At 46.1% G+C, this 21,957-nt stretch overlaps 1 protein-coding gene across 1 annotated transcript; it reads left to right on the top strand.

The window, feature by feature from the left end:
• The first annotated feature begins 284 nt into the window (after positions 1 to 284).
• On the top strand, positions 285 to 13,349 carry LOC147100922 (trypsin-3). The gene is made up of 6 exons (XM_085967562.1): positions 285 to 364; positions 6,339 to 6,400; positions 7,903 to 8,053; positions 8,172 to 8,313; positions 11,868 to 12,134; positions 13,185 to 13,349. The coding sequence occupies exons 1-6, from the start codon at positions 285 to 287 to the stop codon at positions 13,332 to 13,334; spliced, it is 852 nt and encodes a 283-aa protein (XP_085823688.1). The 3' UTR covers positions 13,335 to 13,349.
• Positions 13,350 to 21,957: the final 8,608 nt, after the last annotated feature.

The following is a 21,957-nucleotide window of genomic DNA, read 5'->3' as shown; positions in this document are numbered from 1 at the left end:
AGTCCTCTTCTTCCAAACACATCGGGCTCGAATTTCATTAGGCCATTGAGGCAGGATTGGAGGCGTGTGGGAGGTTAAAATCGTGAAATCGGGGGGCATGAACCCATCCTGCCCCCAACCCGTCTCCATGCCAGTTTCAAAGGAGGCGGGTACCCGACCTGTGCTGGGACCCGCCTCCCCGAGGCGGGAAGGGGATTAGTGCCAATTAACTGCCTGTTAACAGGTAGTTAACAGGCAGTTTTTAGCCTAATCCCTATTTTTATCCCAGAAGTGTGGGCTTCCCGATGGCTCGAAACCATGCCGAGTTAGCGAGGCGGACCGTCGGGCTGAAGGGCTTGGAGAGTTCAAGATGTCCTGTGTTCAGGTAAGTGATGGGTGCATGAGTGCAGAGGTAAGTGTGTTTGGTGTGTGTAAAGTGTTTAAAGAAGTTTTACTTACCTTTACTTAATAATGCAGCCTTCCTTCCTTCAGGTCTCGGGAGTCCCTCATCTCACCGGCACAGAAAGCAGAAAGGCTGCGAGCTGTCAAAATCTGCAGCATTCAACTTTCTGTTCTGGAGAGATCTCTAAATCAGCCTGAGAAGAAGGAATTAACTTAGAGTGCAGATTGTCAGTGTTTGACAGCTTCAAAGAGCTGTTGAATGCTGATAGTTCATCTGTCAAAAGCTCTTGACAGATGAAATGTCAATCTGTGACGTCACCTGTTGCCAGGTGGCCCTTAATTGGCCTGCTGAGCCCGCTGGGCGGGCTCAACAAGATCAATCAGGGGAAAATCGAGTGGGTTGGCCACAACTCGATGGAGGCGGGACTACAACCCCGAAAGTGGGAGTCCCGCCTCCTACTCGCCTCCATTGATAAAATCCAGCCTGAGGAGGCTCCGTCCTGGCAAACCCACCTAAACATTGGTGGGCCTTTTAAAGGCTTTCTTGTCTAAAGATCCACTCTGAGGCGCTTTCCAATCAGGATTCCTGGGGATGCTGGGGACTTTGATCCAGTGCACCAGCTGGCTGCAAAATGGGGTACCACTCGTCAGTTTTTTTTTGCATATAGCAGGGATGCTCCCTCCTGCTTTGGACAGGAGGTTGAAATGCTCACCCAGCCCCATGGAGCATGACTGAGTTTCAGTGTCAACCTGCAGGATTCCTTACTGCTGGGATTCGCAGTCCAGTGTATGCCATCTGTGCCCACGATTGGGCTGTACCAGATATGAAAATCCACCATATATTGTATGGCCTCAGTTGAGAGATTTCCATTCATGTCTGTGCTTCTACAATAGACATTGCTTAGATTTATGTTGTGATTAGTTTATAGTATGTTATTCATGTAAACACTTAATTCTCTGATACCAGTTTTGGCTGTGAGGGTGCAACGTCAGAGTATAAGTAACTGGATTCTTGGTGTGACTGAGTAGCTTTCTTTGATGGGATTGAAGGCCGATAAATCCCCAGGGCCTGATAATCTACATCCTAGGGTGCTTAAGGAAGTGGCCCTAGAAATAGTAGATGCATTGCTGATCATCTTCCAACATTCAATAGAATCTGGAACAGTACCCATGGATTGGAGGGTAGCTAATGTTACCCCACTATTCAAGAAAGGTGGTAGAGAGAAAACGAGGAATTACAGACCAGTAAGCCTGACATCGGTTGTGGGGAAAATGCTAGAGTCCATTATAAAAGATGTAATAGCAGAACACTTGAAAAACAGTGACAGGATCGACAAAGTCAACATGGATTTACAAAAGGTAAATCGTGCTTGACTAATCTACTGGAAATTTTTGAGGATGTAACTGGTAAAATAGATAAGGGAGAACCAGTGGATGTGGTGTGTTTGGACTTTCAGAAGGCTTTCGATAAGGTCCCGCATAAGAGATTAGCGTGTAAAGTTAAGGCACATGGGATTGGGGGCAAGGTATCGACTTGGATAGAGAACTGGTTGGCAGACACAAAGCAAAGAGTTGGAATAAACGGGTCTTTTTCCGAGTGGCAGGCGGTGACTAGTGGGGTACCGCAGGGATTGGTCCTTGGACCCCAGCTATTCACAATATATATTAATGATCTAGACAAGGGGACTAGATGTAATATCTCCAAATTTGCAAGACGACACATAGCTGGGTGGGCGTGTGTGCTGTGAGGAGGATGCCGAGAAACTACAGGATGATTTGGACAGGTTGGGTGATTGGGCAGAAGCATGGCAAATGCAATATAACGTGGATAAATGTGAGGTTATCCACTTTGGTGGCAAAAACAGGAAGGCAGATTATTATCTGAATGTCAATAGATTGGGAGAAGGGGAAGTGCAATGAGACCTGGCTGTCCTTGTGCACCAGCCGCTGAAGGTAAGCATGCAGGTGCAGCAGGCGGTTAAGAAGGCAAATGGTATGTTGGCCTTTGTAGCGAGAGGGTTTGAGTACAGGAACAAGGATGTCTTGCTGCAGTTGTACAGGGCCTTGGTGAGACCACATCTTGAATATTGTGTGCATTTTTGGTCGCCTTATCTGAGGAAGGATGTTCTTGCCATGGAAGGAGTTCAGCGAGGATTCACCAGGCTGATACCTGGGATGGAAGGAATGACGTATGAGGAGAGATTGGGTCAATTGGGCTTATACTCACTGGAGTTTAGAAGAATGAGAGGGGATCTCATTGAAACTTATAAAATTCTGACAGGACTGGACAGGCTAGATGCAGGAAGGATGTTCCCGATGGTTGGGGAGTCCAGAGCCAGGGGTCACAGTCTAATGATAAGAGGTAAGCCATTTAGGACAGAAATGAGGAGGAATTTCTTCACCCAGAGAGTGGTGAACCTGTGGAATTCTCTACCACAGAAGGCAGTAGAGGCCAATTCATTAAATATATTCAAGAAGGAGTTGGATATATTTCTTAAGGCTAAAGGGATCAAGGGGTATGGGGAGAAGGCAGGGACCGGGTACAGAATTTGGATGATCAGCCATGATCTCATTGAATGGCGGAGCAGGCTTGAGGGGCCGAATGGCCTTCTCCTGCTCCTATCTTCTATGTTTCTATGTTTTCTCATCCATGGGTTCTTTGCTTCAAATTCCAATGCTACCCATTGAAGTACATTCACTTTAATTGATTTGAACAAATCTTTACTGGTGCCACCCAGAATGTTAAGTAGGATGTCCTCAAAATGGACAATAATCAGCAATCAAATCAGAATGCAAGGATTTGAACTCATTTGATCACTTTTTCATTGCTTGATTTCTCTGAACATTAGGTGAGATCAGCATCTGAAAGTGGGAGAGAAGTTAATGTTTGTTTCCGGGAGCATCATTCATCCATTGTGGTGAGAAGTCCCACTGAAGTATTCACTTGTCTTTCAGATGCTGATTGACCTCTGCCTTTATTTCAGATTTGTTTTACCTGTACTACTTCATTATATATTTAAAATTATATAACGTAGCAAAATACTGCAGATGCTGGAAATCCGAAATAACAACAGAAATTGCTGGAAAAACTCAGCAGGTCAGGCAACATCCGTGGAGAGAAATTTGAGTTGACGTTTTGGGTCGAAACCCTTCTTCAAAACTGGATAGAAAATAAAATAGATCGAAGGCAGGGCTGCGATCGAACAAAAGAAGTAAAAGAGACAATAAAAGGTATTCGAAACCAGACGAGATGGTAATAGGCCAGTGGAGACAAAAGACAGCTGAGATTAGGTGTGAAGTGTGCTGGCAGGATAGGAGACAGCTGCCAGGTGGGAGAGAGAAATAAAAGGAAAGGGGGGGGGCGGAAAGGAAGACCCAAAACAAAGGGGTGGAAAAAATTATAAGTAAAAAAGTAATAGGGGCTGAGGTTATGATCTGAAATTGTTGAACTCGATATTTAGTCCGGAAGGCTGCAAAGTGCCTAATCGGAAGATGAGGTGCTGTTCCTCGAGTTTACGTTGAGCTTCCGTGGAACAATACAAGAGGCCAAGGACGGTGAGGTCTGAGGGGGAATGGAGCAGTGAATTAAAATGACAGGCAACCAGAAGCTCGGGGTCACCCTTACGGACTGAACGGAGGTGTTCTGCAAAGCGGTCACCCAATCTGCGTTTGGTCTCCCCAATGTAGAGGAGACCGTATCATGAGCAGTGAATACAGTATACTAGATTTCAAGAAGTACAAGTAAATCGCTGTTTAACCTGGAAGGGGTGTTTGGGGCCCTGGACAGTGGGAAGGGGGGAGGTATAGGGGCAGGTGTTACATCTCCTGCGCTTGCACGGGAAGGTGCCTTGCGAAGGGGAAGGGCTGTTTGTGGTGATAGAGGAGTGGACTAGGGTGTCTCGGAGGGAGCGGTCCCTACATAATGCTGAAAGGGGAGGGGAGGGGAAGATACGTTTGGTGGTGGGATCACTTTGGAGGTAGCGGAAATGGCGGAGGATGATCCGTTGAATGTTGAATGTGAATGCCTTCCACACCAGTGCTTCCGACATGTCTTCCTTTTTCCGCAACTGAGGATTCCCCTCTACCGTGGTTGACACGGCCCTCGACCATGTCCATTCTATCTCCCGCACTTCTGCCCTCACCCTGCCCTTCCCTCCTGGAACAACGTTAGGGTTCCCCTTGTCCTCACCTTTCACCCCACCAGCCTCCACATTCAACGGATCATCCTCCGCCATTTCCGCTACCTCCAAAGTGATCCCACCACCAAACGCATCTTCCCCTCCCCTCCCCTTTCAGCATTCCATAGGGACCGCTCCCTCCGACACACCCTAGTCCACTCCTCTATCACCCCAAACAGCCCTTCCCCTTCGCCAGGCACCTTCCCGTGCAAGCGCAGGAGATGTAACACCTGCCCCTATACCTCCCCCCTTCCCACTGTCCAGGGCCCCAAACACCCCTTCTGGGTGAAACAGCGATTTACTTGTACTTCTTGCAATCTAGTATACTGTATTCGCTGCTCATGATGCGGTCTCCTCTACATTGGGGAGACCAAACGCAGATTGGGTGACCACTTTGCGGAACACCTCCGTTCAGTCCGTAAGGGTGACCCCGAGCTTCCGGTCACCTGTCATTTTAATTCACCGCCCCATTCCCACTCGGACCTCACCGTCCTTGGCCTCTTGTATTGTTCCATGGAAGCTCAACGTAAACTCCAGGAACAGCACCTCATCTTCTGATTAGGCACTTTGCAGCCTTCTGGACTAAATATCGAGTTCAACAATTTCAGATCATAACCTCGGCCCCTATTACTTTTTTACTTATAATTTTTTCCACCCCTTTGTTTTGGGTCTTCCTTTCCCCCCCCCCTTTCCTTTTGTTTCTCTCTCCCACCTGGCAGCTGTCTCCTATCCTGCCAGTACACTTCACACCTAATCTCAGCTGTCTTTTGTCTCCACTGGCCTATTACCATCTCGTCTGGTTTCGAATACCTTTTATTGTCTCTTTTACTTCTTTTGTTCAATCGCAGCCCTGCCTTCGATCTATTTTCTTTTCTTTCCAGTTTTGAAGAAGGGTTTCGACCCGAAACGTCAACTCAAATTTCTCTCCACGGATGTTGCCTGACATGCTGAGTTTTTCCAGCAATTTCTGTTGTTATTTTAAAATTATATATGTGTATATTAGTTTGTTTAATTACATGTTACATAAAGTCTACAGCACAGGTTGGAGTGATTGAGATGGAATGGTAAACCATTTATTTATTAAAACAGTGCTGTCTTCATGGGAAAATCAGTTTGTCAAACTTTTCTTTTAAAAGGTCAGACTCGGCTGGATTTTCATTCAGGAGTCGGGCAGGAGGCGGGACTACAACTTTCAGGGTTGTAGTCCCGCCTCCATTGAGATGCGGCCAATCCACACGATTTTAACTTGATTGCCCTTGTTGAGCCCGCCCAGCGGGCTCAGCAGGCCAATTGAGGGCCACCCGGCAACAGGTGACATCACAGACTGAAATTTCATCTGTCAAGAGGTTTTGGCAGATGAAATATCAGTGTTTCACAGCTGTTTGAGGCTGTCAAACACTGACAATCTTACTTCTAACCTGAGTCCTTCTCCACAGACTCAGTTAGAAATCTCTCCTGCACAGAAAGCTGAAGGCTGTCACTTTTGACAGTTCGCCGCCATCATGCTTTCTGTGCCAGTGAGATGAGGGACTCCAGAGACCTAAAGGAAGGAAGGCTGAAAAGGTAAGTACATAGAAACATAGAAGATAGGAGCAGGAGTAGGCCATTCAGCCCTTCGAGCCTGCTCCGCCATTCAATGAGATCATGGCTGATCATCCAAATTCAGTACCCTGTCCCTGCCTTCTCCCCATATCCCTTGATCCCTTTAGCCTTAAGAAATATATCCAACTCTTTCTTGAATATACTTAATGAACTGGCCTCCACCGCCCTCTGTGGCAGAGAATTCCACAGGTTCACCACTCTCTGGGTGAAGAAATTCCTCCTCATTTCAGTCCTAAATGGCTTACCCCTTTATCCATAGGCTATGACCCCTGGTTCTGGACTCCCCGGCCATCAGAAACATCCTTCCTGCATCTAGTCTGTCCAGGCCTGACAGAATTTTATAGGTTTCGATGAGATCCCCTCTCAATCTTCTAAACTCCAGTGAGTATAAGCCCAATCGACACAATCTCTCCTCATACGTCATTCCTGCCATCCCAGGTATCAGCCTGGTGAATCTTTGCTGCACTCCTTCCATGGCAAGAACGTCCTTCCTCAGGTAAGGCGACCAAAACTGCACACAATACTCAAGGTGCGGTCTCACCAAGGCCCTGTACAACTGCAGCAAGACATCCTTGTTCTTGTACTCGAACCCTCTTGCTACGAAGGCCAACATACCATTTGCCTTCTTAACTGCCTGCTGCACCTGCATGCTTACCTTCAGCGACTGGTGCACAAGAACACCCAGGTCTCTTTGCACTTCCCCTTCTCCCAATCTATTGCCATTCAAATAATTATCTGCCTTCCTGTTTTTGCCACCAAAGTGGATAACCTCACATTTATCCACATTATAGTGCTTTTGCCATGTTTCTGCCCAATCACCCAACCTGTCCAAATCGTACTGGAGTTTCATGACATCCTCCTTACAGCATACTCTCCCACCCAGCTTTGTGTCGTCTGCAAATTTGGAGATATTACATCCAATTCCCTAGTCCAGATCATTAATATATATTGTGAACAGCTGGGGTCCTAGGACCGATCCTTGCGGTACCCCACTAGTCACTGCCTTCCACTCGGAAAACGACCCGTTTATTCCAACTCTTTGCTTTCTGTCCGCCAACCAGTTCTCTATCCAAGTCAATACCTTGCCCCCAATCCCATGTGCCTTAATTTTGCACGCTAATCTCTTATGCGGGACCTTATCGAAAGCCTTCTGAAAGTCCAAATACACCACATCCACTGGTTCTCCCTTATCTATTTTACCAGTTACATCCTCAAAAAATTCCAGTAGATTAGTCAAGCATGATTTACCTTTTGTAATTCCATGTTGACTTTGTCCGATCCAGTCACTGCTTTCCAAGTGCTCTGCTATTACATCTTTTATAATGGACTCTAGCATTTTGTCAAGCTTACTTGGCGTGGTTTGGAGCCATCAGGGCTCCCACACTTCAGCATTAAAAATATGGATTAGGCAAAAACTGCCTGTTAACTACCTGTTAACAGGCAGTTAATTGGCACTAATCCCCTTCCCGCCTCGGGGAGCCGGGTCCCAGTGCGGGGCGGGTACCCGCCTCCTTTAAAACTGGCATGGAGGCGGGATGGTGTCGGGACCCCTGCTTTCGGGATTTTTACCCCCCCCGCACGCCTCCAATCCCGACTCCACGGCCTAATGAAAATCCTGCCTTTTCACAGTTTAACGTCTTTATCCCATAGCAGGGCACATTGTTGGAAGTTTCTCTTCAGATACAACTTGAGGCCTTCACCTTTAATATGTTTTTTAAATGCTTATAATTTACTTTCCCAGGTTTAGCTGAAGACAGGATCATTGGCGGATCTGAGATTGTCCCTCACTCGATTCCCTACCAAGCCTCCTTGCAGATAAGATCAGTACATTACTGCAGTGGAACGTTAATTAGCCCGACCTGGATCCTGTCCGCAGCTCACTGTGTCAAACCGTAGGTTGCAGGCAAATATACATCACAACCTCTGTTTAAAAATAACAAGTACATTTTAAAATGTTTTTTAAATAAAAAGTAAGCTCTATATTGTCAATGTGATTTTTTCCTGTTCTAGGCCATATCTCATCACGGTGGTTTTGGGTGAACACAGTTTGTCAAAATCCGACGGTAATGAGCAATTCTGCAAAGTGGCGAAACTTATTGTGTTTCCTTTTTACCAACCTGCAACATTCAGACATGACATCATGCTTTTGAAAGTAAGTTGTATGAATGCGTATCATTAACCAGCAAGTGAGGTCGGTGCAGTGTTGCAGTGTTTACATGGGTGTAAAACCAGTCTCTGTGAGCAAGGGCACAGCTAGCTCAGTGGAAGTCTCGGTCTTACGGACCTGGCAGCTTCCAGCTTTAATTCCCGAGTGTAGAAATCCTGTTGCATCCCTTGACGTTCAGTGGTGTGGAGCTTCTGCCTCCTCCTTTCCCTTGACTGTGATCCCGTCCCAAACCCCAAGGACAGGGTCATGTAAACAATAGGGGCAAATGCCCCATGTCTGCATTGACACGACCGTGGTGTCTGCCTTATTGGCAGAGTTCTGATCCCACACTGGGAAGGAGGAGTTCTGATCCCACACCGACAGATCCTTAATTCCTTCCTGGTGAGAGACACTTGTGACTCACAGTAACACCTACACTTGCTCTCAGCGGATGCAGATACGGCTGGGCCTATCAGGGCCATATTTAGTGGAATTCCCTAGGTAGCCCAGAAACACCCCTAGACACGACCCCAACCTGTTGTTAGAACGTAGACGGAGCAGGCAGAAGGAGTGACCCCCACACTGGAACTTTTTTTGTCCATTACAACACACACAGCTGATGAGCCAATCCTACGGCTGAGATATTCGTTAGGAGCCAGCGAGGCTGTTAAACAGTGTAAAGCACACATTTCCTGTTAACTCGGCTCTGTGGTGACACTTAATGTTCACAATGGAGCAACGAAGAGAAGCCAGATTCAGTGAAGAGAAGCCAGATTCAGTGAAGAGAAGCCAGATTCAGTGATGGAAGCCAGATTCAGTGAAGAGAAGCTAGATTCAGTGAAGAGAAGCCAGATTCAGTGAAGATTCCCTCCAAGCTCTTGTAGAATGGCCTACTCCTGCTCCTATCTTCTATGTTTCTATATTACACATATGTTTGGGAAGAAGAAAGTGTGTGACATTAGAACTACAAAGGTAAGCATGAAGTCCTAGGGTGAATCTCTTTATCTCCTGTGAGATACGACCTGTGCCTAAATCCATCTGATCCAGCAATACTACATGGTAACTTAGTAATTGAAGATTGGTCATAATCTAAACTGAGCAAGCATTTAGAGCATTAAAGTAACATATCAGGTGCTTACATCGGTCAGCAGCCTTACCATGGCAAGTGAGAGCAGGAAGGCAGTCCAGTAATGCACAGAAGTCACCAGCAACAAATGAGCTACTACAGCAAAGGAGATACATGCATGAAGATATCTTGATAAATGCTTCTAAGAAGCTCTGCAGCTGAACATAAGAACATAAGAATAAGGAGCAGGAGTCGGCCATACGGCCCCTCGAGCCTGCTCCACCATTCAATAAGATCATGGCTGATCTTCGACCTCAACTCCACTTTCCGGCCCGATCCCCACATCCCTTGATTCCCTTAGATTCCAAAAATCTATCGCTTTCAGCCTTGAATATATTCAACGATTCAGCATCCACAGCCCTCTGGGGCAGAGAATTCCAAAGATTCACCACCCTCTGAGTGAAGAAATTTCTCCTCATCTCAGTCCTAAATGGCCGACCCCTTATTCTGAGACTGTGACCCCTGGTTCTAGACTCTCCAGCCAGGGGAAACAACCTTTCAGCATCTACCCTGTCAATCACCCTCAGAATCTTGTATGTTTCAATGAGCTCACCTCTCATTCTTCTAAACTCTAGAGAGTACAGACTCATTCTACTCAATTACAACCAGAGAACTGCTAGCAGCATTATCTGTTTAACGTTCCCTGAGATTTATTAAGTCTGGTTTGATAAAATGATATTTTGGGGCCTCTGCTTTGCATGCTGGCTGGCCTATTTGCTGGGCACAAACGTTAATAATAAGGAGAGGAGACCCGTGATGCCAGTTCTCCGCCTCCTTTGCACGTCATGGCATTATCAGAGGGTTTGCCCAATGGTTGGCAGAACCCTCATGCCTGGAGCAGGCAGTAGAATTGAAATGAAATGCTAATGGAATTGGAGTGATGTCATCCCTCTTCCCGTCTCATTGTCATGGCGGAGGCTCAAACAAAATTGTGTCCACAGTAAGTGAACATTTGTGCTTGCAGCCAATCTCCTTTGCTCGTGGGATCTGAGAAGGAGCAGACAGCAAACATCTGAAGGCACCAAAAACAGGGCTTGTGAGATCCAGATCCCAGAGTCTTCAGCCAAAGAGCTATACAATCTGATCCTCTGACCAGCAACATCTTTCTCCTCATGTTTTACCAGCTGCTCCTCCTGCTCACTTGTGCTCTGTGTGTCACCCAGTGCACCACCATCTCGATCACTCTCTAATTTCCCCAGTGTGACTATTTCTGAGCTGCTGCTTCTGAAGAATTGGAGTGAGTGATTTTGTTCATGTGAAGTGCTGGCAAAGCACATGAAGTGGGACCTCTGTGTTCTTCCTCAATCACATCGAGAGGAGAAAAAGATGCTGAGAAGTTGCAGCAATTTTCTGATGAACAGAATTCACAAGTAACTTACAGTGGAAGCCACGGCCTAAAACTTTCATGATCTGGTTTGTTGACATTGAATGTAGGAGAAATGGGGTGAGAAGGAGGAGAAGCAGAAGTTCATCATGTACCTGCACTTGCCCCATGCTCTCCCACCTCCCTGTCTCTGGCACCCTCTATAACCTCCTTCCCCAAGATTTGCAGCATAGAGGTGAGAGGTTGGAGTTTGTGAGCCCTCCACCTTTAACAGCTTTCTGAAATAGCTTTCTCTTGGGTATTATGGGCTGTCTTGTCCTTGAAAAAGCGAGAATTGCCTTTTACTACCATAACATTTACAAGGATAGTACGAGAACTGAGAGATTACAGTTATCAGGAAAAATTGAACAGACTGGGGTTCTTGTCTGTAGAAAAGGGAAGACTAAGAGATGACCTGAAAGAGGGTTTGAAAATGATGAAGGGGTTCGATAGGGTAGAAGTAGAGAAGATGTTTCCACTTGTGGATGAGTCCAAAACTAGAGGCCATAAATGTAAGATAGTCACTAAGAAAGCCAATAAGGAATTCAGGATAAACACCGGCATAAACCTATTGGGCCGAATGGCCCGTTCCTGTGCTATAAAATGATGTAATTCTCTGCAAAACCCAAGTATCAACATGCAGCCCATAATGGGTGTGATGATAGGTGCATGCCGAATATTATGCCTGTAAGGATATGGATGAAGAAACACTTCCAGATGAAGGATGGGGTGTAAAGGGGCCTGCGCTGCCTCATGGGCTTTCATAGTAAGTAATTCAAGTATTCTAACACAGTGTGAGGGGAAATCACTGTAAGAGGCAGACGTGCCTTTTTCACATATTGAACTGCAAATGCATTGATTGAATATTATCAAGGAACATCTTAGAGAGGCGTCCAAGGTGGGTTACAATTCCTTATATATGGAGATGTGTCTAAATGGGTTACTATTTTTATATGTGCACAAAATAACATTTCAACATAAACTTTGTTTGATATTAAAGTCCAAAACTTTAGTGAATCTGTTTAGTAAATCTACTGTTCATGTGTCAAATGTAACACTTTTTTTTATCAGATTAATAGACCGGCGATGCAGAACGCATATATCAACCCTGTAGCAATTCCAACAACTGGCAGAACTGTGCGAGAAAATACCTTATGTACAGTCTCTGGCTGGGGAGTCACCGCTGTTTACAGCTATAGCCTATCTGATGTGCTTATGGCTGTTGAGGTGCCAATTATTTCTCGCTATAAGTGCAATAGGCCTTCTTCATATGGCGGAAGAGTGCACGCCTACATGATTTGTGCAGGATACAGAACCGGAGGCAAGGACTCCTGTCAGGTATGCAATAATTGTTTCTCTACAAATATGACCTTCTAATTATCATCACTTTTCACTATGATATCCCAATCAGAACTGTTTGCAGAGTGTTTCACATTGTGGTGCAGTATTTCACTTTGATTCAAAGAGCTGTCACATGTTTTTGTTTAATAGACTTACTCAGATTGATCCTGGGTTTCAAACACATACAAATAGACCAAAGCAGAGGGGGAATTTGGAAGCATGCTGCAAATTCCTGGTCAGAAAAGCAAGCTGCTCCATGTTGGCCCATTGTCTAACAAATTTTACAGGCCTGGAAGATCTCCGGTTCAAGTCATGGTCTGTGCTGAGTTAGGGTGTTTAACCAGGGAATGTCACAATTAACCTCAGCACCCTAGTGCGTGGGAGTGGGAAAATGATCCAGGATTTCCTCACCTGATTGTAAAAAGTGCTTGTGTGGACATTGGGTGAGGACAGAATCAGACTCAGTTTTGATGGCATCTTGCATTCCAACACTCACTCTGTAAGCTCGCTCATACATGAAGGAATGGCCCTGGGACGATGCCTCAGACAGCTGCTTGTCCAGAAAACCACCTCGCAGCAAGAGTTGGCACCTTTGGATAGGAAGGAAGAAATTGGGAATCATTTTAAATAATGCTAAATGAAAACCGTATTTTGCTTAATCTTTGCTGTGGGAGTGTGCGCAGATGTAAGATGTTTAATATTAACAGATAGATTAATTGCCAAGTATCTAGAAGACTAAATTGATTTTGTTTTAATGTATTTCCTGCAGCACTACTACTGGCAGGAAGGTGTAATTACAGCATGCCAAGTTTACATTCCATTCTAAATGTAGACACCGCCAATAGAAATATTAAAATAAGGACAGTGTGTGACTTTAATGATATCTGCATGTCCTGGCCCAATTATCTGCCCCAACTCTGCTTCACTTGAAGACTATACTTGGTCTTTACTCCCCGCATGAAATTTCACGGGAAAGTGACTAGAATCTAATTAAAATTCTTGATACCTTCTCCCTCGGATTCTGATTTTCTTCCACTTTTCCTGTAGGGTGATTCTGGAGGACCGTTGGTTTGTGGTGGAGTCATTCAAGGAATTGTGTCCTGGGGAATCAGTTGTGCGCATTACAAATACCCCGGTGTTTACACAAGAGTAGGCAAGTATATAAGGTGGATTAAAAATAAAATAAACCGATTTTGAGGACTGCCTGATACTTACACATTCCTGGTTACTATAAAAGTACTTTAGTTGCCATCGGTTAGTCTGTTTCTTATGTTAGCTCTAAAATCAAAAGTTAAATATTTCAATTGCCTATTGTTTGGGGGCCAACTAATGCAACTATCAATTATTCAACCCTTTTTCAAATACTTTTTATAATTGAATCGATTTTCTTCCAATTATAAACAAACATTATGTGGAGTAGAATTGATGCCAACCGAGTTAATGGTTGATAAGAGAAATTTCCTGCATAGGAATTTATAGAAAGATCAACTTGTCTGTATCAGTTCAAGAGAGAATTTCTTCATGAAAGACTGATGGCAAATCTTTCTTTTATTGGGGAAGTTGCTGGGCAGTGTTTTTGACCTGATCCAATCATACACACCATGGTCTAGCTCCCTTGCTTTGCTGCTTTCTGCTTGCTTATTGTGACCTCTGACTCCACGTGATTCAGAACTCCTCCATCACCCTTCATGGGACTGGAATAAAAGCAGAACATGCTGGAAACACTCAGCAAGTTGGATAAACTCCAATTGGACTGGGTTGGACAGACTCCTCGATCCCCCGTTGCTGTTCCCCATCATGTGTGTTCCTCAAATCCTGACAGGTGTTCCTCGGACAGTTCTCTGCACTGATCCCATGGATTTACTGTTCACCCTCCCCTGACTCCCCGAGCTTCACTCTTCCCGGTCCTTGTGTTTCACAGGATTTACTAGTGCTCACTACACGCTTCCGCTAGACCCCTGGATTGACCTCTGTTGGCCCACGGTTGACCCTCCACTGCTCCTTAGCCTCCTGATTCCATTGTCAACAACTTCTGCACTGCACTGGTCACTTCCACTTATAGTTCAAACCTGTCTGGTTCCCCGCATCAGCCTCAGCTTCAGCCTCCTCACAGCTTCCTGCCCCCCAGACTCAGGCCTGCTCCACCCTAGTCATTGCCCCCACAAACAGCAACGATAATCATCACTGCATACAGTCGCAGTAATAAATACAGATAACACTACATCTTGCCAATAAAACGTATAATAATTAAGAAAACAGAGTGTCATCACAATACATTAAATAGTCAAAACTGGACCTCAAATTTATTAATTAACAATAGGCAACCCAATTACTATACTATTAATAATTCAACCAGAACTGCATCTCCAGGACCTATGTCCCTCTCTCCCCACTTCACTTACAGAATATGACACATACGCCAGTCCCAATTACTAATGAGACCAGATCATTTCTGAGGTTATCACAGATTTGGAACCTTGTGTCTACCTGTAGGTTTCAATGATAGGTGAAAGCACAATGAGAAGAGTGCAAGACGGACAGAAGGGCAGTGAGACTATGTGACAAGCACATAAAATGCCAGAGGCAGCAGATTCGCTGCCCAATTTAATCCCCCCCCCCGCCCCCCAATGTTCTTCTCCATTGAAGCTACTGCTTCTCTTCGGAATTGTGGGACAAGTTAGAATTCTCCCCACAGAAAGACGTTGAAATTCCTCTGTGCTCATTTTCATCAACTTATTTTATCGTTAAAATGAAGCCCAGGAATTTGAAACATTAACGCGTATTCTTCAAAACATTGCACATAGAGGAATTTCAACCTCCGAAGCAAACAGAGAGGAAGCATACAATAGAAACCGAGATAACGAGTGTGTGGGCGACATGTAGAGAGACAGAAAGAATAGGAGACTAGCAGGAAGAGACGATGGTGCTGATAGAATTAGAAAATAGCAGACAAGCAGAGAAGATGTTTCCACTGGTGATTTAGAAATACGTTTGGAAGCAATAGAGATAAAATAAAACACCGTGAATTCTGAAAATCGGAACTAAACAGAAATTGCTGAAAATGCAGAGCAGGTTGATCCGCATCAGAAAGAAACAGAAAGGTTAATATTTGAGACGGGATCCTTCGTCAGAGCTAGCAAAAAAAATAGACTTGGAGATTCCGGGGTAAGATTCTCTCCTGCCACGGGAGGATTGGTTCGATTCCCGACCAATGCAGGACCCTTGCCTCCTCTCTCTGCGGCCATGCCCATGCCCGGGTGGCACTGAGAAGGAGCATGCGGGTTCTTCAGGTACACTTGAGGCCTTCTGTGACCAGTGGGCACCGCAGGGACTGGTGGACATAGTGGACACGGGTGACATTATTATTTAATTTTATAAGCTTCCTTGGTTTAAGGTTTCGTTTTCTATTGGTTGTGCCCCTCTAAGTAGGAGGTACTTTTGTTAGGTTTTCTCTTTTGAAGGCGCTGGGACAACCCAGTGTCTCCTCATAGTTTCATTAAGAAAAGGCATACTTGAAAAGAGACTCAGGCCTCGAATCTTTGGCCCACGCTGCCTGTGAAGGTGATGCTCCACTGGGAGTGAGGAATCATGGAATTAACAGTATATAGTATATACTAGATTGGAGGTGGTACACATTGATCACTGCATCAGATGGAAACAGTGTATGGAGGCCACAGCAACAGTGTCTGGTATCTGGGAGAATAGATGATAGTGAGTAGTGAATGAGGGTGCAGCAGATGGAGAGAAAAATGCTGTTGGTGTTGGGATCATGATGTGGGTGGTGTAAATAGCGCAAGATAATATAAGAATGCAAAAAGGAATGGTATGGAATATGAAGACAGGAGAGGAGGGAGAAGATGTTGGAGCAGAGGCAGCATGTGATGTGCCTCACAAGATCCCCTTAAAATCCAGAGAATAAACACATTAACAACATTTGACTAGTAGCTGATATCTAACTTCTAATCTGTAGGCCAAACTCCTTCCATAAATACTACTGCACAACCTGTCAATACCCCTAAGCTTTAACTGTATTAACTCCAATACCAACCAGTAGCTATGGGTTGACATTGATGTATATTGTTCTGAATTCCTAAAAGTGAAAGTTTTTTCAAGCCAAAAGTTTTATGTTGTAAAAAAAATATCGGATTAATTCAACGATTGGCCCTCCCAGTTGGGAGTGGCAATCACATGGAGTGCATTTGGGAGAAGTGTGGGAGCACAGCCCTGAGTTTTAATGGATGTACCATTACAGGCTGCACGCCTGCTCTTTCCCAAGATGTGCTCCTGGGGGCACTGGGTGAGGGAATCCCCCCTTATATACATGATGACTCTGAATAATACAGTTTAAACCAGTGGTCCGAATACCGCCTGCGAGACATTTGTCTCTGTGACTATCTCACAGCTCCGTGTCCCTCTCAGTCACGATTCAGAGACTGACCCCTGTGGGATGTTGACTGAGGGCCGTTTCCTCCACCTCTCTAACACTCCAGCAAAGGGAAGCAAGGGAGTGCTGTTAGAATGCAAGGCTTTCATACAAACAAATGAAAAGGCCTTGTTAAAATCGAGATGATTTCACTGAATTATTAAATAGTCCTACAGCTTTTTCTCATTTGTGTGGGCAAGTGCCGGTGGTCCTATTGGTTTGATTGAAATCAGGAAGTATTTGTGTGGGGAAACATGGATATCCCATCCCTCAACTGCTGAGAATAATCCTCCAGCAAGACATTAGGATTGCTGCACTTGACAAACTATTAATAAACACTGGTTTAAACAAATACATCAAAGTAAACATCTATCATCTATGTAGGATGTAATATGCAGTCATACTATTCAGTGCCTGAGGTCACAAGACAGTTTCTGGGCTCGGCCCTTGCTCAAAATACTTTATCTTCTAAATTTATAACAATTTGTATGCATATATGCGAATGATTGAATCACAAGTGTAACATGTTTTCTGCTCATCCTTTGTATCTGCTTGTACAACTGTAGTTTAATTAAACTTGCAACACTGGATGTATGAATAGAATAATTATTTGGTAAAGCTGTTGTTTTTTTCCATTTTGTTCAATTAGTTCACAAGAATTTATTTTGAATATAAATTCCCGGCATTCAGGAAAGCCTTATCTTTTGTGTGTGTGTGTATTTTCCAAATTTGTCTTCCCTTCTTTCTCGAAGGCACTGACTCAAACTTGTGTCTGGATTCACAAGCACCAGGTTACCCCGTGTCTCAGCCAAGTACCCGTTACTCACCTGTGACCCTAAACAGCTCAAATGTTATATTTCACCGCCATTGGTGCTGTCCCCAACCGACACCCACACACACACACTTTCCAGCAGCGTCCATTGAACGTAGACCAGGAACGGGAACCTGTCTCACTCAAATCACGTGTATTTCAGATATTAAAGGCCATCTGTGTTCTACCATTTGAGGGTGTGAGCGACACACAGCTCAGCGGAGGGGACAGGACCGAACAATTTCAATAGACACAACCGAGCGTGCTCAGAAAATCGGCCCCAAGGTGTGGGAGTGAAACAATCTAGTGTCTGTAGTAAACCTTGAAAAACATTTGGGAAGCGCAGATGGAAGGAACGTGTCTAGCGCTGCCATTTAGAATTATAAGACGTAATAAACAGGTAATTGTCCGAGCTTCACGCTGACAGATGGCAGTACATAGATTGACAAAAATACAATCAACTAACAAATTAGAATCTGCATTTATGTAAATACAATTCCATGCTCCAATAGGTACTGATCTCAAACTGAAACTTTTATAGAGTGCTGTGCAGCCAACAGAGCAGAGTTATACTGGCGGCTGCCCCTTGCACTCTGACAATTCCACTTTAATTTTAGCGGGCGAGCCGGGAGAGCCAAGGCTTCCCCCCAACAGTAAAGTTTAAGTTTAAAACATTCCCAGGCTATCCAGTGAGTAAAGCGGGAAGTTTTGAACTTGCCTTCACACCAGACTGGATTGCCTGAGCAGACAAACACTGCAAGAAAGGGCCGCTGTGATGCCCAAGGTGTCGGTGGACTCGCATGTGTTGGTTCGAGTATGATCAGGGACCAGATCACCAGCCTGACTCTCAAGTTATACCGCTGCATTTGCATTAATGTGCATCAATGCAAAAGTGGTAGTATGATCACACAGTGGGGCCGATTATGTGATCCCGGCTGTGCAGTGCACATTCAGTTCTGGGATCATTGCTCCAGAGTCTCCCCGCGCACCTTTCCGCAACTACGCTGAGCTCCTCCCCTAATCCGTGGTCAGCTCCTCCTATTCATTCATTTTTGTTCCCAGGGAATTACTCAGGACGCGCTGGGAGAGTGTAAACTGTGCCAGAGCAGAATTCCCAGCACCAGCATCACATAAACAGCTACTGGCGCCTGATGAATAAAGGATATTACCTAGAATTTACAGCACAGAAACAGGCCATTCGGCCCAGCTAGTCTGTGCCGGTGTTTATGCTCCACACCCCTCTTCATCTCATCATATCAGCATATCCTTCTATTCCTTTCTCACTCGTGTGCTTATCGAGATTCCCCTTAAATGCATCAACACAGCATCACGCACACACTCCTCATAATGTGGAAACTCCAACTGAGAACTGCAGATATATTTTGGAGGAAGGGAAGGTGCATGGCATCAAAAGAGTATTGGACTTGTGAAGGTCAGGCAGTGAGCTGCCGGTGAGCAGAGGAGTGAGCTGGGGGTGAGCTGGGGATGAGCAGGGGGGTGAGCTGGGGGTGAGCAGGGGGTGAGCAGGGGGGTGAGCTGCCAGTGAGCAGGGGGTGAGTGGGGGGTGAGCTGGGGGTGAGCTGGGGATGAGCAGGGGGGTGAGCTGGGGGTGAGCTGGGCGTGAGCTGGCGGTGAGCAGGGGGGTGAGCTGGGGGTGAGCAGGGGGGTGAGCTGTCAGTGAGCTGGGGGTGAGCTGGGGGTGAGCTGGGGGGTGAGCTGGGGGGTGAGCTGGGGGTGAGCAGGGGGGTGAGCTGGGGTGAGCTGGGGGTGAGCTGGGGTGAGCAGGGGGGTGAGCTGGGGGTGAGCAGGGGGGTGAGCTGCCAGTGAGCAGGGGTGAGCAGGGGGTGAGCTGGGGGTGAGCTGGGGGTGAGCTGGGGATGAGCAGGGGGCGAGCTGGGGGTGAGCTGGGGGTGAGCTGGGGATGAGCAGGGGGGTGAGCTGGGGGTGAGCAGGGGGGTGAGCTGGCGGTGAGCTGGCGGTGAGCAGGGGGGTGAGCTGGGGGTGAGCAGGGGGGTGAGCTGCCAGTGACCAGGGGGGTGAGCTGGGGGTGAGCAGGGGGTGAGCTGGGGGTGAGCTGGGGGTGAGTAGGGGGGTGAGCTGGCAGTGAGCTGATGGTGAGCTGGGGCTGAGCTGGGGGGTGAGCTGGGGGGTGAGCTGGGGGTGAGCAGGGGGGTGAGCTGGGGTGAGCTGGGGGTGAGCTGGGGGTGAGCTGGGGTGAGCTGGGGGGTGAGCTGGGGGTGAGCAGGGGGGTGAGCTGCCAGTGAGCAGGGGGTGAGCAGGGGGTGAGCTGGGGGTGAGCAGGGGGGTGAGCTGGGGTGAGCTGGGGGTGAGCTGGGGGTGAGCAGGGGGGTGAGCTGGGGTGAGCTGGGGGTGAGCTGGTGGTGAGCTGTCGGTGAGCTGCCGGTGAGCTGCCGGTGAGCTGGGGGTGAGCTGGTGTGAGCTGGGGGTGAGCTGGGGATGAGCTGGGGGTGAGCTGGGGTGAGCTGGGGGTGAGCTGGGGATGAGTTGGCGGCCCTGATGGAAGGTACACCCAGTTATAAAATGTAAACAGATTTCTGTGGGCCTTCCTTTGCATTGTCAATTTTTGATTACCACTCAGGCACTCCAGCCACATGATAGGAAGTTGGTTTAATCAAAATTAAAAATTAAGTCTTAATGAACCTTCCACACACTTCCTGCAGACTCCACACATGCTGTTCACTGGCTGGCCATAGGGTGGTGTGCCCTGCACATCGGGCACTGAGTCAGCCAGAGGCCTCCCCTCCAGTTACACAAGGAACTGAGGCACAATGAGCACCAGCCATCACAATATTAGCCCCAACAAGTCCTTCTAACACTTTCTGTAAGTAACTAGTTCATCATTGCCTTATTAATAAAAAGTGACAATAATACTGATATTGCCACATAAGGAGATTGCATTTCCAGTGAATGGGAATGAACTGGATCTGATGATGGGAGCAATTAATAACATCAAATCGTATGGGTCTTTACAGGCTGCCCTCAAGGGATAGTTTATCCAGGGAATAATTTCCCATGTTGTATTTCAAATATATTTTGATATGTGAAATGCTATTAAAGTTTATATGGTCATAATATATGTGTATTTGTGAGTGATTTGGTTTTCCCAAACAATATTTTAATATAAAGCAAAGATTAATGGTCATCACCTATAATCAGGACAGTTAAGATAAGAGACTCGATTTTAACAATGAGTAGGTTTCGGGCAGGTGGGGGAGTGGGGGGCGGTGGGGTGAGGGCAAAACACACTTTTCAGGCCCAAGTTCGAAACCCGGGGTATTTTAACTGCCGGTCATCATCTACATGTTGCCAGTCAACTGCCTCACAAAAAAGATAGAAACCAACACCCTCTTTATACAAAAATGATTATGGATTACTTCAGGTTGCTGCTCATGGGAATCTACCCCTTTTATATTATGGGATGGTTCACCAGCATTAGAACAACAAAAACTGTGTGTGCTTTTTGAATGTAATTTAAAAGTAATTTAATTTCTGGATGCTGGGTCTTTCTGATAAGCGGACAGCAATGGGAACACCCGCAGTGCTGGGCTGTACAGGTGGGCTGTGAGTGCAGGCGACAGTACCGGTGAAGTATCTCCTGGAGCTCTTCTATCATATAACACCCAACAAATTAACATTGGGGGTGGTCAACCAGGATGGACATTGGCAGACACACCCTGAAAGGGTTTAGTGTGAAAATAGGGGATTCATATAATCCTTCAGCCAAATTACAGCTGGCCAGTATGTTCCTGCAGCACATTGTACGGCAATCACTGTGACTACAGAGTAGTAAGCCCACAGTTCCCCATACACTAATCTCCTGCTCTTAACTGAACCATCAGTTGAGGCACTGAGTGGGGTGAGCCACTTCCTCAGTGGGAATCAATTAAAACCTGGAAGTGGGCTACGGTCAGAGTCACAAACAACAGGTGGACAGAGGTCCCGCCACACCACAATTCCCCCGACAGAGCAGGACCAGACAAAATGTGGCACCGGAACTAAATGGTCTCTGAACATTTAAATGTCTCTCTGTTGGAAGGGAGCTCACCACCTGCTCACCGCGTGCTCACCGCCAGCTCATATGTGTGTATTAAGGCATGCACTGGGATCGCTCCTACACATGGCAGTCTTAGACTGGCAGCTACAGTATAAACGCACTGTAAATTGGGCAAGTTGCATCTCTGAACATTCATTGACTCGAGACACTTACATTCCAATTACACTACACTGTTTGGAGCAGTTTCATTCACTGTTTTCATAAAACCAGCCTCAAACCTGTTCTGTGGAGGGTCCAATGGTTTTCTCAAATCCTTTAGGTGATTTTCAAGGAATGGCATAAAACAGACATACTGATAATTGAAACAAAGAATGAATATTTCAGTTTAAAAAAAATATTTTGACAATAATCCAAGGCAAGTTACATTTTAGTAGAAATGCCTAAAATTCTTGTGGTGAGCAAAGATCACTGCATCATTTCTGCAGAAAGTTTATTATTCAAACATGAATCCATTGAGAGGCAGTAAGTGGATCTCCAGGTCCATTCAAAGCTGATGAGAGCAAACACAGTT

This window comes from Somniosus microcephalus, chromosome 25 (assembly GCF_052327205.1).
Source record: "Somniosus microcephalus isolate GS21.2 chromosome 25, FLI_Smic_1.0, whole genome shotgun sequence".
Taxonomy (NCBI): Eukaryota; Metazoa; Chordata; class Chondrichthyes; order Squaliformes; family Somniosidae; genus Somniosus; species Somniosus microcephalus.
The sequence above is the reverse complement of the archived record's forward strand: the minus strand, read 5'-3'. Positions and strand labels throughout refer to the sequence as shown.

What these genes read in the sequence shown, in the direction of transcription:
- LOC147100922 (XM_085967562.1), top strand. Translation starts at nt 285, where the DNA reads ATGGCTCGAAACCATGCCGAGTTAGCGAGGCGGACCGTCGGGCTGAAG. An exon ending in ATGACATCATGCTTTTGAAA is followed by an intron (nt 8,314 to 11,867) that starts GTAAGTTGTATG and finishes TTTTTTTATCAG; the next exon opens with ATTAATAGACCGGCGATGCA. An exon ending in GAGGCAAGGACTCCTGTCAG is followed by an intron (nt 12,135 to 13,184) that starts GTATGCAATAAT and finishes CTTTTCCTGTAG; the next exon opens with GGTGATTCTGGAGGACCGTT.